Source organism: Salmo salar, chromosome 16, assembly GCF_965601325.2.
Source record: "Salmo salar chromosome 16, fSalSal1, whole genome shotgun sequence".
Classification (NCBI taxonomy): domain Eukaryota; kingdom Metazoa; phylum Chordata; class Actinopteri; order Salmoniformes; family Salmonidae; genus Salmo; species Salmo salar.
The window spans coordinates 31,746,338-31,763,253 of NC_138306.1; the positions used below are offsets into that span (position 1 = coordinate 31,746,338).

The 16,916-nt window shown below is 39.1% G+C and overlaps 1 protein-coding gene across 1 annotated transcript; it reads right to left on the reverse strand.

The window, feature by feature from the left end:
• Positions 1–1,332: 1,332 nt before the first annotated feature.
• On the reverse strand, positions 1,333–16,896 carry LOC106573760 (aminopeptidase N). The gene is made up of 21 exons (XM_014149103.3): positions 15,675–16,896; positions 15,512–15,553; positions 14,070–14,212; positions 12,459–12,601; positions 12,039–12,165; positions 11,198–11,352; positions 9,394–9,507; positions 9,125–9,268; positions 8,920–8,985; positions 8,693–8,758; positions 8,405–8,553; positions 7,675–7,754; positions 7,268–7,401; positions 4,955–5,010; positions 4,638–4,785; positions 4,427–4,515; positions 4,227–4,337; positions 3,801–3,968; positions 3,564–3,704; positions 2,902–2,983; positions 1,333–2,704 (listed from the first exon to the last, which is right to left on the reverse strand). Exons 1-21 carry the CDS (start codon positions 16,265–16,267, stop codon positions 2,537–2,539), a joined length of 2,919 nt encoding a protein of 972 aa, XP_014004578.1. The 5' UTR covers positions 16,268–16,896; the 3' UTR covers positions 1,333–2,536.
• Positions 16,897–16,916: the final 20 nt, after the last annotated feature.

Here is a 16,916-nt window from a genome sequence, read left to right on the forward strand (position 1 = left end):
GGGCCCTTGGATGAAATTATTTTTTTCAATTTACTGTTGTGAGTTAGAATAGTTGGTTGTACATCAGCAGTTTTTCCTCTTATGTCAGTCACTGATAGTCAGTTAATTTGTCCATGTCAGCTAACATTTTTTAGATTGTAAGTTAGTTCAGAAACCAGTTATCTAAACTTGTTATCATGGTTCGAATTACTGGCCCGGGGGTCACCCATAGATTTGTTAGTCAGTCTCACTCAGATATCATATTAAAAACTTCAAACATTTCTCTCCATCCTATGGCAAAATGTGTAGAATTGCAGGAAATTTGCTGTAGAACAGATAATTTTCCTCTCTGTCCCATGCCAAAATGAGCAGAATTGCATGAAATGAGTTATAAAATTGCTAAATCTTCTCTCTGCCCCATGGCAAAATGTGTAGAATTACACTATCGGTCAACATTTTTAGAACACCTACTCATTCAAGGGTTTCTCTTTATTTTTACTATTTTCTACATTGTAGAATAATAGTGACGACATCAAAACCATGAAATAACACATATGGAATCATGTAGTAACCAAAAAAGTGTGAAACAAACCAAAATATATTTGAGATTTGAGATTTTTCAAATAGCCACCCTTTGCCTTGATGACAGCTTTGCACACTCTTGGCATTCTCTCAACCAGCTTCATGAGGTAATCACCTGGAATGCATTTCAATTAACAGGTGTGCCTTCTTAAAAGTTAATTTGTGGAATTTCTTTCCTTCTTAATGCGTTTGAGCCAATCAGTTGTGTTGTGACAAGGTAGGAGGGTATTCAGAAGATAAACTATAATACCAATAGGGCTATGTCTACACTATTATGTAGAAAATAGTAAAGATAAAGAAAAACCCTTGAATGAGTAGGTGTTCTAAAACTTTTGACCAGTAGTGTATATCAAACTTGTTTTGAAACTGCAACATTTTCCCTACACCCTATTGCAAAATGTGTAGAATTGCACAAAATGTACTCGAAAACTTAAAAACAATTCTCTCCGCTGTCAAGAGGAGGGCCAAGAGGGGGTAGCGAGGTAGATGTGGGTACGCAGACCCACGAGCAACTGCGGGCCCTCATGAGTACAGATTTTTTGTGGTCCCCACACCCATCAAAGTTGCCCATCCCTGATCTACAGTCTAGTCACTGAACATAAATTATAGCTTTTTCTCTGTACTGTATATCTTTTATGACACCCCATTTCAATGTTTGGCCCCTATCACCCCTATTTGACTTTTCTATCTTAGGATGATTGGGGAGATGAATAGAATTGCACAGCCTCCAACATTGCTTGTGCTGCATATGCACACAGAAGAAGAGAGGCGTTTCATTTTTAATGTTGTTTTTTATTCATGCATGTAATATAGACTCTATAAGATGCTGACAAATCTTGGTATTGCAGGGTACCTTTGATATAGGGGTGTAAAGCCTCTCTTTGGTAATCATCATACATGCTTTACCCCCTCTACTAATCGCTCTATTGAAAATGCATCATTGTCTGTAGAAGGGTACAAATCACATGTACAAGGCTAACCTTGTAATAACTTTGTAATAAAGCTAATGGCAATTTATTTGATGCTGTTCTAATGATGTGTCATCCAAAATGTAAACCATCACTTGGGTAAGAGTGATCACGCAAGGATGGAGTTATAGCTTTGACTAGTAGAGTAGTAAACGTTGCCTGCTAATCAGAATATCTGCATATGTAAATGTATGAAGTAGCCACTTAGATCTAGGCTACAGTAGAATAAGTCAACTATTGTAAGTGATTTGAAATCATGCGTCCTCCAAAATAGATCAAAAACACAATAGCCCTTCTCAATCTAGTCCTTTTACCAATCTAACTTCAATCAATTTGTTAAATTTATTAAAATATATATTTGTTTTAGGAAAACATATGCACTCACTACAACTGTAAGTTGCTCTGGATAAGATTGTCTGCTAAATGACTAAAATGTAAATAGAAATATAAAAATATATAGACATTTTATTGCTATAGTTGTGTTGTTTGATAGTCGTTTAACTAAATAATTGTAGTTGTTAACCTGAGAAAGCGCTTTCTTTGGGTGTGACTGTCAGTGTAAACAATATTGTCTCAAACAACAAATGGTGGAATGTTACTTGTTTAACTAAAATTGATTAGAATTTCTCATCTTTTTGAATTACAAGTGACAAAAACATTGAAATATACATTTATGTTAGGATTATATTGCATGTTGATTGTATAAAACCTGTTTTCAGATCTAATTGGAATGAAATCAAGGATGTATTCATTAGTTGGATACTGTTGCAAAACATTTGATCTGTTGCAAAACATTTTGCAACGGAAACCATTGCTGTTTCTATTAGACAAATTCAGGTAGGTCCCTCCAGGTTTGATTACGTTTGCTTCCATTTGCTTCTTAGAGTAAACAGTAAACGGTTTCCGTTGCAAAATCCGACTAATTAATACACCCCAAGACTCAAGTCAAATACAGGGTGTGTTCAAAATCATGGCACTCTGGTCCATCTGGTTCTCATCCTATCAGCTCAGTTCAGCTGCTCTCGCCTTGACTCATTTTTGAACCACTCCAAAACAGTCTTCTTGTTTTCCTTCACCCATTTAATGTTGGCTTCAGTTCTCTCAGTGGCTTGCTCTAGGGCCCTGATTGCCAAATGCAGTTCTTCTACATCATGGTCGGTCAGGAACTGCCACAGCTGCACAATAACAAATCAGGGAAAAGTTTGAATTAGGGCGGAAACCGGTAATTACTCAAAACTCAACTCCCACCAGCTGAACCTAGTCTCTCATCCCCAGACATTAAAAATCAATCACTGCATTCAAGAGCGGAGGAGAGGTTTGTGACTCAGATAGCGTTGTGGGCCTTGCCTGTTACGAATAGGGAGATGCTCACCTCTTCAAGCTCAAAGTCAGTGGAAAATCTCTGCGTCACTCCATCAATCAGGTTGCCAAGTGACATGATCCCTTCTTCGTACCTGAGGAGGAGAGCGGAGGAGAGGGGTGAAATGAGCATGTTTGCTCAGCAAGCAGTTTGATAGAAGCCAATTTAGATGACTGCCTGGCAACTCAGTGGCCTTGTGGTTAGTGTCCGCCCTGAGATTCCAAGGTTGAGTTCAATCCCTGCCAGAGTCATTCCAAAGACTGTAAAAATGTGACCTGATGGGTCTCTGCTTGGCACTCTGCGATAGACTAGCGTCCTGTCCAGGAGGTGTACATCAAGCTGCCTCACGCTACAGAAACAGGAAATAGGCTCCGGCTCATAGGGCAGGCTACTTACTTACTGGCAACTCCAAACAAATACATTAGAGGTGATTTCCTCTGATTGGCCAATGAGACCTTTGTACCTGACTTGTTTGACCGGTCTACACCTTCCTTATTGGTATATTGCATGAGGTTTATTTAGGTGATTTTTACACATTATGAGACACCATACAAAATAATTGCTAATAAGTCATGGTTCCATTATTTCAGTTGGAAAGGAACTTGGTCCTCTGGCTTGTTTGTCTTAATATTAGGCCTTGCTATATACAGTACTTAACAACAGAAAAAACATACTCCAAGCTGATGTAGTTCCAGTTTGCGCGTACAAAATTCCACGCTATTGCTTGTCCTGCCACATTTCTGGCTATGTAGCTGATGGTAGAAACTGCATCCATTTTTCTTATCTTGTCAGGGTTCAAAGTGTACTCAAGGTATCTGCAAGATGAGAAGGAAATGCCAGATAAATGGTCTTTGCACAGCAACTAAATTGTATATCCTGAAAAGGGTGGTACAGACAGAAATCAATCTAACCTGTTCAGGAGCCAGATCTTCCTGGTGCATGAGAGGGCATATCTTAGTTTGTCTTTCTCTGTGGCTGTGGTGGCATTCTCAAACTTGCCCCAAGCAAATTCCCATTCCTTCTCTCCCCCAGCAGCTATAGCTTGGCAGTAGATGGTGGCCTTCAGGTTAGGGTGTATACTGTGGCAGTGAGGACAATCAAAGAGAGAAACAGAATCTGGTCATTACAGTTAAAAGGATCAATACATTCAATATATCCAAAATTGCATATAGCATTTTGGTATTAGGTTATTGAATTAATCTCATGCATATTTCAGGTTATGTGTTATGTTTTATGAATGACATGACGACCCCATTCAACTGTGAAATGCAGTGATAAGTACAGCAGGAACTAGCATGCATCTGTCTGTGTTGGCATGATGAAACCTAACTCCATACCGATTGCTGGTTTTGTTTGTCATCCAGTTGTCAAAGAGCATTTTTGCCATTTCTTGGCACTCTGGAATGTCATTGCTGCATGCGACTGAAATGGCGTTAATCTGGTTGTACCTGGGAACGAATAATGACATGTTAATAACATGCTTAAAGAGAGGATGTGTTCAGAGGGTTGCAATATCCAACGAAAATATGTTTCTCACTGTGCAGAATGCTGCTCTGGGACTGTAGAAAACATGGTGAAATTTTCAAAATGTTGATAAAGGCCACCAACTTGCTTTCTTAAGTATGCCTGGAAATAGCATAGGAAAAAATACTGCATTACACTCATATTTGTCATTTGCATTTGTAGGAATACAGTTTGCTATGAAAAAAGGGCACTCTAATGTACAGTATCTTTATTTGATGACTGACCTGCATTGGGCCATAGACCTCAGAGCGATCAAACATGAGAATGAAATAGTCCAGGTTTCTCAGTGCTGATTCCCATGGTATGTACTCTGTGTCATTCCAGAGGTACTTGGTAGTTCTCAAAGCCAGTGTCACATTGATATGTTTGGCCCTTGATAAACAAATAAAATACATAATATAAGAAGACCTTAGCCGTCCAAAGAGGATATTAATTACACCAAGAAAGTATGATTTCACATCATTGTGATGTGTAAAACATGTTTATCAGAGTATACATTTTGAAGGAAGTCCATGAATGTATCAGTCTTAGATGAGATTACCTTGCCAAGTTGAATGCATCATCAATAAGCTGTCCCCGGTTGATGATTGGAATTTCCTGAGAATAAATCAAATGAATTCTAATTATTAAAGGCCTACTCCAGTCTCTTTTTCACCTCATTTAACACCTGATTTACTGAACCAAGGCAAATCTCAATAGGTGGTCCAGGTACGACATGGCAAAAGAGGGGCCTTTCCTTTTTCCCCCCTCTAGTACTCCTCTATTGTTCCCGTAAGGAAAGGGGGAGGCCGATGACGTCACATCAGACCATCATGTCCTACTCCTTGAAGTTCACAGTTACACAGTTGTGTTTAAAAAATATTACAGTACTCAAAACATATATTTTTTAGTGTGTGTACTGTATATTACTATATTTATACTTGTTATATTGTTTTTCAACCGGAAAAGTTCAAAGCTGGAGAGCGTCTTTAAAGCAAACTGCACAAGTGAGCTAACATAGTCTTATTAAGGGTCATGCTCCATGGTCTGTGATCTGCGGTGAGGGGTTTGAATTATCTGATGCATGCCAGGTGTCTAGCATTCTTCAATGTACTCACCACTGTCCCTCCTACCCAAGCAAACAGAGGTAAATGACTATCGCCATGTAGCACTCACTTCTGTCTTCATGAAGTGCTTTGAGAGGCTGGTCAGGGAACACATCAGCTCGACCTTACCTGACACCCTAGACCCATAACACTTTGCATACCGACCCAACAGATCCAGGGATGACGCAATCGCCATTGCTCTGCTCACTGCCCTACACCACCTGGACAAGAGGAATACCTATGTGAGAATGCTGTTCATTGACTACAGCTCAGCTTTCAACAACATATTCCCCTCCAAACTCGTCACTTAGCTCAAGGCACTGGGTATGAACATCTCCCTCTGCAACTGAATGCTGGACTTCCTGACAGGCCGCCCCCAGGTGTTGCGGGTAGGCAACAACACCTCCGCCACGCTGACTCTTAACACAAGGGTCCCCCGGGGGGTGCTCAGCCCTCTCCTGTACTCCCTGTACACCCATGACTGCGAGGCCGCGCATGACTCCAACACCATCATTAAGTTTGCCGATGACACGACAGTAGTGGGCCTGATCGCCAGCGGCGACGAGACAGCCTACAGGGAGGAGGTTCAAGCCCTGTCAAAGTGATGCCAGGAAAACAGACTTTCCCTCAACATCAGCAAAACGAAGGAGCTGATCGTGGAATGAGGAATGAGGAGAGGGACCACGTCCCTATTGACATTGACGGGACTGCAGTGGAGAGGGTCAAAAGCTTCAATTTCATTGGTGTGCACATGGCAACTGCACAGCCCTCAACCACAAGGCTCTACAGAGGGTGGTGCGGACGGGCAATACATCACTGGGGGCAAGCTCCCTGCCCTCTAGGACATCTACACAAGGTTGTGTTTGAGGAAGGCCCGGAAAATCGTCAAGGACTTCAGTCACCCGAGCCACGGACTGCTCACTCTGTTACCATCTGGCAAGCAGTATCGGAGCATTGGGTCTCGGACCAACAGGCTTTGAGACAGCTTCTACCACCAGGCCATCAGACTGCTGAACAGCTAACCCTAGCTGTCTCCTGCACAGACCTGAGCCTTAGTGACCATTTTCACCGACTCTCCACACACACACAACCATCCATAAACAGACAGACACTAGCAACACGCAGTCAATGCTGCTGTTCTATTATATACTATTTATTCAACTGCGTGACCAAGATACAACCCACTTTATATCTGTAAATATAACTGCAGTGTAGATATTATGGGGGGGGGGGGTAAACAATAAACAGGGGGACCCGGGGGTAGTCCTCCCCCAGGATGTTGTTGTTGCTGACATTTTAAAATGCATTTCCTGCAATTCTACAGTTTGACATTACGTACTATGCCTCTCAAGGGGTATTTTGAAAACAATATAAGTGGAAGGCCCCACAACCTCAACAAAAAAAGGAATTACAGATTTTTTTCATGAAAACGTCCAGCATTTCAACACATTTTGCCATGGGGCAGATAACAATCTGCAGTTTTATAATGCTACTCTACACATTTTATCATGAGGCTGAGATAAAATGTTGCAGTTTTAAAGCCATGGGGTTAAGTAATTGTCCAGTGAAAACTAAAAACAAATGCTTGCTATTTCCTCATAGAGGAGGATGAGCTGGCTAATCAGTGGTCTACTTGCATTAATATTTTTTAGGACTGGTATTGCCCGCACCATTCTGTTGTTGGGGTACGCCCACACCATTGTGCTCTGTTTCGTGTCTGACTTGGACTGTATGGACAATACTGTTCCACACAAATGAGGAAGACTTACGTGAATATTACTTTCCAGCTGAGAGAGCAGTCTATCCCAATTCACTGGATCATAGTTGACTCTGAAATATCCCATACAGTTTATGTTGGCAAGCACCCACTTGCCATCTTCAGACAGGAAATCAGGCATCAGCACTGTTTAGCAAATTCAGAACATGAGAGTTACAATATGCCTTAATTAGGTTTTTATTGACAGAACTAATGACTAGCACCATTGAATTAGTTGGGTTTGCTGTTATCATACAGTATATTTGCCATGTTCAGTCTATCTATAATGGAGAATTACTGTACATAATATAGCTCATCAGATCATCTCTCTCAATTAGCCTGGGGACGAGGTTACTCATAAAGTGATACTAAGACAAATATTAACAATTGTACATGTATATTCAATTAAATACTCCTTACCTTGACCTTTTTTATCCAGTGTAGCTATTTTTATTGGTTCACCTTCCTTCATCACTCTGATTGGAACATGCCATTCAAAACTAATGAAAGAGAAAAAATATATCGGCATAATATTATGACCTACAGCTATATTCACATATGCTAATAAAATGCTTAATTGTTGGCCTAATTCATTACAATGTAATCCAATTAAAACTGGAATAATATACTATAGTAACACTTCATTTGAAATGATAACAGTGTTATAATATTGTCATAAACGTCATAACTGAATGTCAAGGCAGTGCCATTTTGCATGTACTGGAAATGGTTATGACAGGTGCTACAACTAACCATTTTAGCAACAATTTTTAGGTGAGTAAGCAACATAAGCTGTTATGTCAACATATGTATGAAAAATTACATCTTATGACATTCATTATGTCATATTCATGATAATAGTATGATGCTGTTATGGTTTATATTTCAAATAAAGTGTTACTCTAAAACTGTTGAGTGGAAATGTCTGTCAGAGTACTATAGCAACAATCCATTGCTTTTGAGAACAAGAGGTGGAGTAGCCTGGGTTTGAACTCCCCGCCTGCTGTGGGGGACGGACCCAGCACAGGATTTCACAAAGTCAGCCATATGGCCATCTAATTCTACATGGAGGGGACAATCAGTGGTTCAGGAAACCTGTTATATTTGTTTTCTCTCTCTGTGATGTTTCTTGACATAGTGCAGGACTTACTCGTAGTCAGATGTTTGATTTTGGAGGAAATGTTCTTGAGAAACTGCCCCATTGGTGGTGTTGATGGTGATGACTGGGTAACCCATTTGCTTTGTCCAAGTGTCCATGACTTCAGCAACTTTAATGTGGCTGCTGTCCTCATCCACCGCCTAGAACGTTTTTGTCATTAGCATTTTATACAATGTATTCATGCCCCTAAAGCATTCTATAAGTTTTACATGCTTGAAAGAACATAATTACATATACTAGTTTTGTTTTGATATGCCTAGCAAAACTATCAGCTTTTACCTCTTGTAAATATTCCCACAGGTCCTTGTGTACAGTATTACTGTACTGGAAAGCCTGAAGATATTTCTGAAACATTTTGAAACAATAGTATTTACACACACTTACACAAAAAGTTCCCATTAGTTTTGATACATCCATGTGGAAAATTGCAAATATACAACAGATGTTCCACACTCTGACAATAAGCCATCCTACACATTAATGGACAAAGCCATATTTGTACGTACTCTCAGACCATTCAGAAAGACCCTCTCGTCCAGATAATCTGCCAGCATTCTCAGCACAGCAGCCCCCTGAAGAGTGAAGATATGTTAATATTCATACATTACATCAACTCATTCTGTCACTATATAGAACATTCCTGTACAATGTTAAAAATAAACATTTTTGATATCATCTCTCTTCCCCCATGGGGCTCTGTGACAACCAGACCTTGCTGTAGGTGATGGAATCAAAAAGCTGAGTGATGTCACTAGAAGTTTGAACATCATCCTCTTTAGAGCTTAAGGGATGGGAGGATACCAATGAATCCACTTGAAATACAGTCTGGATGTCATTTAGAACAATCAGATCTTTCTGGAAAAACAAAACAATCAGAGACCAAATGAAAAGAAGCCTCTTAGAAGTGTTACTACAATTTGAAATCTGATGCAACAGATGCAGAAAAAAATACAGTTATTAATAAGTTATTAGGGACATACTATGTTCCATGTTGGCTCAATATGATCCACTCCCATATAGGATATATATGTTGCAAATCCCTCATTCAGCCACAGGTCATTCCACCATTTCATTGTCACCAGGTTTCCAAACCACTGAAAACAACAAATTTAGGTGGTGTTACAGTGAATGCCACAAAAATGCAAGATCATGTTTTTAATTAATTGTGGTGCAATTTACATTAATACATACACTACCGCTCAAAAGTTTAGAACACCTACTTTTTCTATATTTTGACTATTTTCTACATTGTAGAATAATAGTGAAGACATCAAAACTACGGAATCATGTAGTATTTTAGATTTTACATTCTTCAAAGAAGCCACGCTTTGCCTTGATGACAGCTTTGCACAAGCTTGGCATTCTCTCAACCAGCTTTACCTGGAATGCTTTTCCAACAGTCTTGAAGGAGTTCCCACATATGCTGAGCTTTTCCTTCACTCTGCGGTCCGACTCATCCCAAACCATCTCAATTTGGTTGAGGTTGAGGGATTGTGGAGGCCAAGTCATCTGATCGTGCTTCTACACCTGCATTGCATGCTGTTTGGGGTTTTAGGCTGGGTTTCTGTATAGCACTTTGTGACATCGGCTGATGTAAAAAGGGCTTTATAAATACGATTGATTGATTGATGCAGCACCCAATCACTCTCCTTCTTGGTAAAATAGCCCTTACACAGCCTGGAGGTGTGTTGGCTCATTGTGCTGTTGAAAAACAAATGGTAGTCCCACTAAGCCCAAATCAGATGGGATGGTGTATCGCTGCAGAATGCTGTGGTAGGCATGCTGGTTAAGTGTGCCTTGAATTCTAAATAAATCTCAGACAGCGTCACCAGCAAATCACCCCCACACCATAACACCTCCTCCTCCATGCTTCACGGTGTGAAATATACATGCAGAGATAATCCATTCCCACATCACGTCTCATAAAGACACGGCGGTTGGAAACAAAATTCTCCAATTTGGACTCCAGACCAAAGGACAAATTTCCACCGGTCTAATGTCCATTGCTCGTGTTTCTTGGCCCAAGAAAGTCTATTCGTCTTATTGGTGTCCTTAAGAAGTGGTTTCTTTGCAGCAAATCGACCATCAAGGCCTGATTCACACAGTCTCCTCCTGAACAGTTGATGTTGAGATGTGTCTGTTACTTGAACTCTGTGAAGCATTTATTTGGGCTGCAATGTCTGAGGCTGGTAACTCTAATGAACTTATCCTCTGCAGCAGAGATAACTCTGGGTCTTCCATTCCTGTGGCGGTCCTCATGAGAGCTAGTTTCATTATAGCGCTTGATGGTTTTTGCGACTGCACTTGAAGACATTTTCTGTATTGATTGACCTTCATGTCTTAAAGTAATAATGGACTGTCGTTTCTCTTTGCTTATTTGAGCCCCCCCCACCTTGTCACAACACAACTGATTGGCTCAAATGCATGAAGGAAAGAAATTCCACAAATTAACTTTTAAGAAGGCACACCTGTTAATTGAAATGCATTCCAGGTGACTACCTCATGAAGCTGGTTGAAAGAATGACAAAAGTGTCCAAAGCTGTCATCAAGGCAAAAGGTGGCTACTTTGAAGAATCTCAAATATAAAATATTTTGATTTGTTTAACACTTTTTTGGTTATTACATGATTTCGTATGTTATTTCATAGTTTTGATGTATTCACTATTATTATACAATGTAGAAAATAGTACAAATAAAGAAAAACCCTTGAATGAGTAAGTATTCTAAAACTTTTGACCGGTAGTGTATATTCAATTTTGAAATAGTCATTTTGAGTTTTCGTACCTGATGGGCAAGCTCATGTGCAATAACTGTGGCAATCCACTCTTTGTTTGATGTGGAGGACACCCCTTCCTCATATAGCAGAGCTGTCTCACGATATGTTACCAAGCCCCAATTCTCCATGGCACCTGCGCTGAAGTCTGGTAGAGCAATTTGATCTAAAGTAGATATAAAATAGATATCGGTGGAAAAAGTACCCTATTGTCATACTTGAGTAAAAGTTAAGATAACTTAATAGAACATGACTCAAGTAAAAGTTGAAAGTCACCCAGTAAAATTCTACTTGATTAAAAGTCTAAAAGTATTTGATTTAAAATATACTTAAATATCAAAAGTAAATGTAAATTAAAAAATATACTTAAGTATCAAAAGTTAAAAAGTTAAAAATCCCTTTTATTAAGCAAATCAGACAGCACCATTTGATTTTTTGTATTTATTTACAGATAGACAAGGGCACATTCCAACACTCAGATATAATTTACAAACAAAGCATGTGTGCTATGAGTCTGCCAGATCAGAGGCACTAGGGATGACCAGGGACGTTCTCTTGATAAGTCAGTGAATTGGACAATTTTCCTGTCCGGCTAAGCATTCAAAATGCAAACGTAGTACTTTAAAGTATTTTTACTTAAGTACTTTACACCACTGAAAATAGGTTATTTTAATTGAATTTCACAACATAATCACTGTTCTTCTTACATTGTTTTGGACAGGTTATGTATGGAGTAAAGAATTAAATTGATTAGATGGATTTTATGACAATTCATCTGTGTTGAACATTTGCAATGTTATGATTAACCCATGCTTATTTTACATTGTTATGATGCAATCATGCCATACATACCTAGCTTGCTCAAAGGATAATTCATTTTGAATACTCCAGGACTCTCATAGAACGCCAGTATATTTCCAGTGATACTTGCAGCATATTTTGCCTGTCCAGCTTTTATGGCCTCCGGTCGAGCATATGTCTTTAACAAACCGAACAGAAAATAAAAAAAAGTGAGTTTTAGTATCATATCAATATTATTTGGTCAGTAAAAACATCTCTACCATGAAAATCAGCAGTGTACTCTAAACTGAATACATTTAAATAGTATAGCGGTTTGGCTGGAATCTAGAGAGAATTTGTAATTTACAACAGTATTAACTTTCTTTGATATTGCTCTTGAAATACAAACCTTTTCACATGGTCCATTTCCCAAGTAATTTTGTTGATATAATGCACTACTACAGTTATGATTCAACAACTATAGCTACATACCTTAATGTCAACTCTTTCATGTGTAGATCCTATGGAATCGAAATCAGACACTGTGAAAGCTAAGAGGTAAGTTGACATTTTCTTAGTCGTTTGAAAGCGAGTGACTTCCCAGGTCTCTCCATCGATAACCTCAAGGGTTGTACCTAAAAGGAATAAAAAAGACTCACTGATTACTTGAAATAGTATGAAAGGAAAGAGTTTTGTTTTGACACTTGTCACACAATAGTATCTACAGTTAATGCTCAATATAAGCAAAAAGAAAAGGCACAGTATATGCATGCATTAGCCTCATAATCTGTGAATGATTGTCTACTAAAAGTAATGCATATAAAAATATGAATTTAATGAGAAGTCATAAACGTATGTCTACATTTTTAAAATACAGTTTTGCATATTGTTTTCTTGACGGACTAGTTCCAAAAGTATTGGGAAAGTGAATTTTTTGTTGTTGTTTTGGCTCTGTACTCCAGCACTTTGGATTTGAAGTGATACAACGACTATGAGATTAAAGTGCAGACTGTCAGCTTTAATTTGAGAGCATTTTCATCCATCAGGTGAACTGTTCAGAAATTACAGCACTTTTTGTACATTGTCCTCCCATTTTAGGGGACCAAAAGTACACAAATACACTTGTGTATTAAAGTAGTCAAAAGTTCAGTATTTAGTCCTATATTCATAGCACGCAATGACTACACCAAGCTTGAGACTCTACAAATGTGTTGGATGCATTTGCTGTTTGTTATGGTTGCGTTTCAGATTTCTTTGTGCCCAATAGAAATGAACGGTAAATAATGTATTGTGTCATTTACATTTGAGTGTTATTTACACTTTTATTGTAAATAAGAATATATTTCTAAACACTTCTACATTAATGTGGATGCTACCTGAATGAATCGTGAATAATGATGAGTGAGAAAGTTAGATGCACAAATATCATACTCCCAAGACATGATAACCTCTAGCATTTGTTGGGGGCTCACTCATCATTATTCACGATTCATTCAGGATTATCCGTAATCATGGTAGCATCCACATTAATGTAGAAGTGTTTAGAAAGATATTCTATTCTTATTTACAATAAAAGTGACTCTAAAATGACACAATACATTATTTACCAGTAATTGCGTGCTATGAATATGGGACCAAATACTTAACTTTTTACTACTTTAATACACATAAGTGAATTCGTCCCAATAGTTTTGGTCCCCTAAAATGTGGGGACTATGTACAAAAAGTGCTGTAATTTCAGAAAATACCCTCAAATGAAAGCTGTCAATCTGCACTTTAACCTCATAGTCATTTTATCATTTCATTGTCATTGTATCATTACAGAGCCAAAACAACAAAAATGTCACTGTCCCAATACTTCTGGAGCTCACTGTACCTGCAGGATTCCTACAGGAATTGTCCTACAGTAAAGTGGCCCTGAAAATCCTATGGGATATCCTGCAGGACTTCTTATTCCTGCAGGATATATACTGTATTATGCAGGATTTTCCCTGCAGGACTCCTGTATAACCTTTTTGTACGGGTACATAAGAATGTGAGGCGCCTTTTAGAAGGTGGCTTAACATTCCCTAGTATGACAATAGTATGAAATGTGCTTCTCACCTATGACTTTCCCATTTGCTAGTGCTGTTGTGCCAGGCCTATGGATGAGAGAGACTCTAAATGTAGCCTTCATGGCTGGCTCATCGAAACAAGGAAATACTTTCCTGGCGTCGGTTGGTTGCATTTGGCTAGTAGCGATGAATCTGTGTGGAAAGTATTTGTTGAAAAATAGGATAACTATTACAACTGGAATTGAATAACAGTGAATCAACAGCAATAAAATACAGAAAATAGTTACTTGTTAGTTAATTTTGATTCAATTTGCTTCTTTCAGTATTTCAAATTATCCAAGCTTCCAATGTCTATGCAGCTACAGTATGAACTGCGATGGACATTTATTGCAATACAGGACTGTAATTGTAAAGCCACTGAGGAAGTAACAATTTGTCTCAAAATGAGTGTCCTAATCTTTTCAAGGAATGAGAAGCAAAGCTGTTGCTGAAGTGAACAGAGGAAAAATGTGCAACATTCTCCCAGGGGGTCTTTTTTATAATAAACACTTTTAAAGTTGAACATATAAATATGAGCCAGGACTGAACAACTGCTGAGTGATTTGATATGACAAGAAATAAAGAAATATAGTCCCATTTGTAGGGACATGTTGTATACATCTGTACACATGTCTGCTGAAGAAGACACTTTGGGGTCTTTTTTTAAGAAATTGGAATTCCATCTGTAAGCAAATCATGTTTTTTTAGGGAAAGAGTGCAATAGAATACAAACCATGAGGAACTTAGTATTCGATCTCTGTTCAAGCACAGTGGTCTATAAACTAGCAGGTCACTGATTTATAGCATGGAAACGATCACATATTAATATGCGTCAAGATGTAATGACGTGGTTTCAGGTTGTTTTCTAGCTGCTTAGTACTGGCCACTACTAATTCATTTCAAGGAAGCACTGCATATTAAAGGAGTAAGCTACTGCCTGACCTAACCTGTGAGGACTTATGAAACAGAGTCATTATCTTTCCTGACAGACTCCTAAATGTAACCATATAACAGCCTCTAACAAGAGGTCTGACCTAATGACACAGTAGGAAGAGCAATGTGTCTGCCTTGTAATTGCAAGGTCTCTGGTTCAAGCCCTGCTCTGGCTGTCCCCCTCAATTACTACATTGGTGGCAGAGGGGCAAATTATCCCATAGTATGTCAGGCCTTCGTTGGATGTGCCTCCGTTTTAGTTGAGGCATACAGAGTGTTGTGCCTCATGATGATACAGGGGAAGTATGTGTCCTCCCTGTCAAGAAGTCGAAACTTAAAGGTTCATTATCAAAAGGTCACTACACCACTATCACCTGTAAATTGGCAACGTAATCATGCCTTTATCAGACAGAGAAAGCTCTATCCAACCAGAGCACTGTTTAGGGTGGTGGTTTGTGATCAATCCAGTTATGTAATGCAATTGATGATGCAAACATATCAGACTTGTACAAGTCTTACCTTTCATCAAGCTCGACGATGATCGTTTCATTCCCGAACCACCTGTAAATGGGTTTTCATACAAGTCAAATCTCATTTCCATCTCACAGCATTCTTTTCATATAAGTTTGACAACAAATCTTTGATATTTTAGTTTCTCAGCAGTTATCAAAGAAACCCTTACCTTTCAGTGTCATCCTCTGTGTTTGGCCCTTTTTTGTATGAACTCATGTAAAAACCAGCCAGATCATCAAGGAGCTCCCCCTCAAATGCAGTAAAGAGACTGTAGTTCCCATCTTTGACTAAAACACTGTCTAGTACAATCTCTAAGAAGTTGCTTTCATTACTATAGAGTATGGTGTTATCAACTTTGATGATCTTTTCCTTGTCAAGATCTGTCACCTTTACAGCAGTCACATTCTGTTCTTTACTGTGAAGGACGATAGTTTTGGTGTTCTCCACACATCTAAAATACACAGTGGAGTTTCCAGTGAAGACGAGAGATTGATTGGTAGTGTTGTTCATCACGATGTAGAGGTGAGGCTGTAGTACGATGTCGTAGCTCTCTGGAATCAGGTTTCCAGGGAGTCTCATGTTGGGTGGTGGTCCAGTTGGATACGGAGTAGTGGAATTAGTTGTTGGTGGTGCTGTAGGTTGTGTCTTGATTCTTTCGTTCTCATATACAATAATCATTGTAATTATTCCACCAATAGATGAGACAGTCAACACCACTATGGCTATGGCCAGGAACTTTGAGATATACACCCCTGTGGCCATGTCCAGTCCTTCTGGAAGAGCCTCACACCTCCCGTTGTGTTGGTAAAGCTTGGAACTCGGAACTGAACTTGAAGCTGAACTGAGCTGCCTTTAATTGGCTCTATGTCTCTATCCGACCTCCCATAAACATGCAGACTGCTATGGGGATTAGCTAACCAGTTATTGCTCATAGATATTTCATGAACTTGCCTTTGCAAGCAAAGAGTAATACTGAAAGAGGTCGATATTCTTTCAAATGAAATCAGTCAGATTGTTCTCCCACACATCTGGCATTGGTTATCCTCTCATACCATCAACCCTGGGTTAGGTGAACCTCAAACGGGAATGCTTTGAAACCCAAACATCACACGCCTCTCAATAAGTGTAGGGCACAAAAAGTGATACATACTTTATATCGCGTGAGCTCCTCAAAATAAAAAAATGTCCTTTAAGAGCAAGAGAAAAAGCATGTTGGCCCTCTGGTGTCTATGTTGATCCTCGCGGTTCTAAGTAATGATAGAAACAGCTGTGTGGGACAGCAGCAGGCACTGCAGCCCTCTGAGTCCTCAAGAGTTCTTTACCCGTTTCCAAAACAACCTCTCAGTGCACTGACAGGTCTGTGTCCCACCAGCACTGGATTATTATGCATTCGGGGAAAATTAGGAGCATG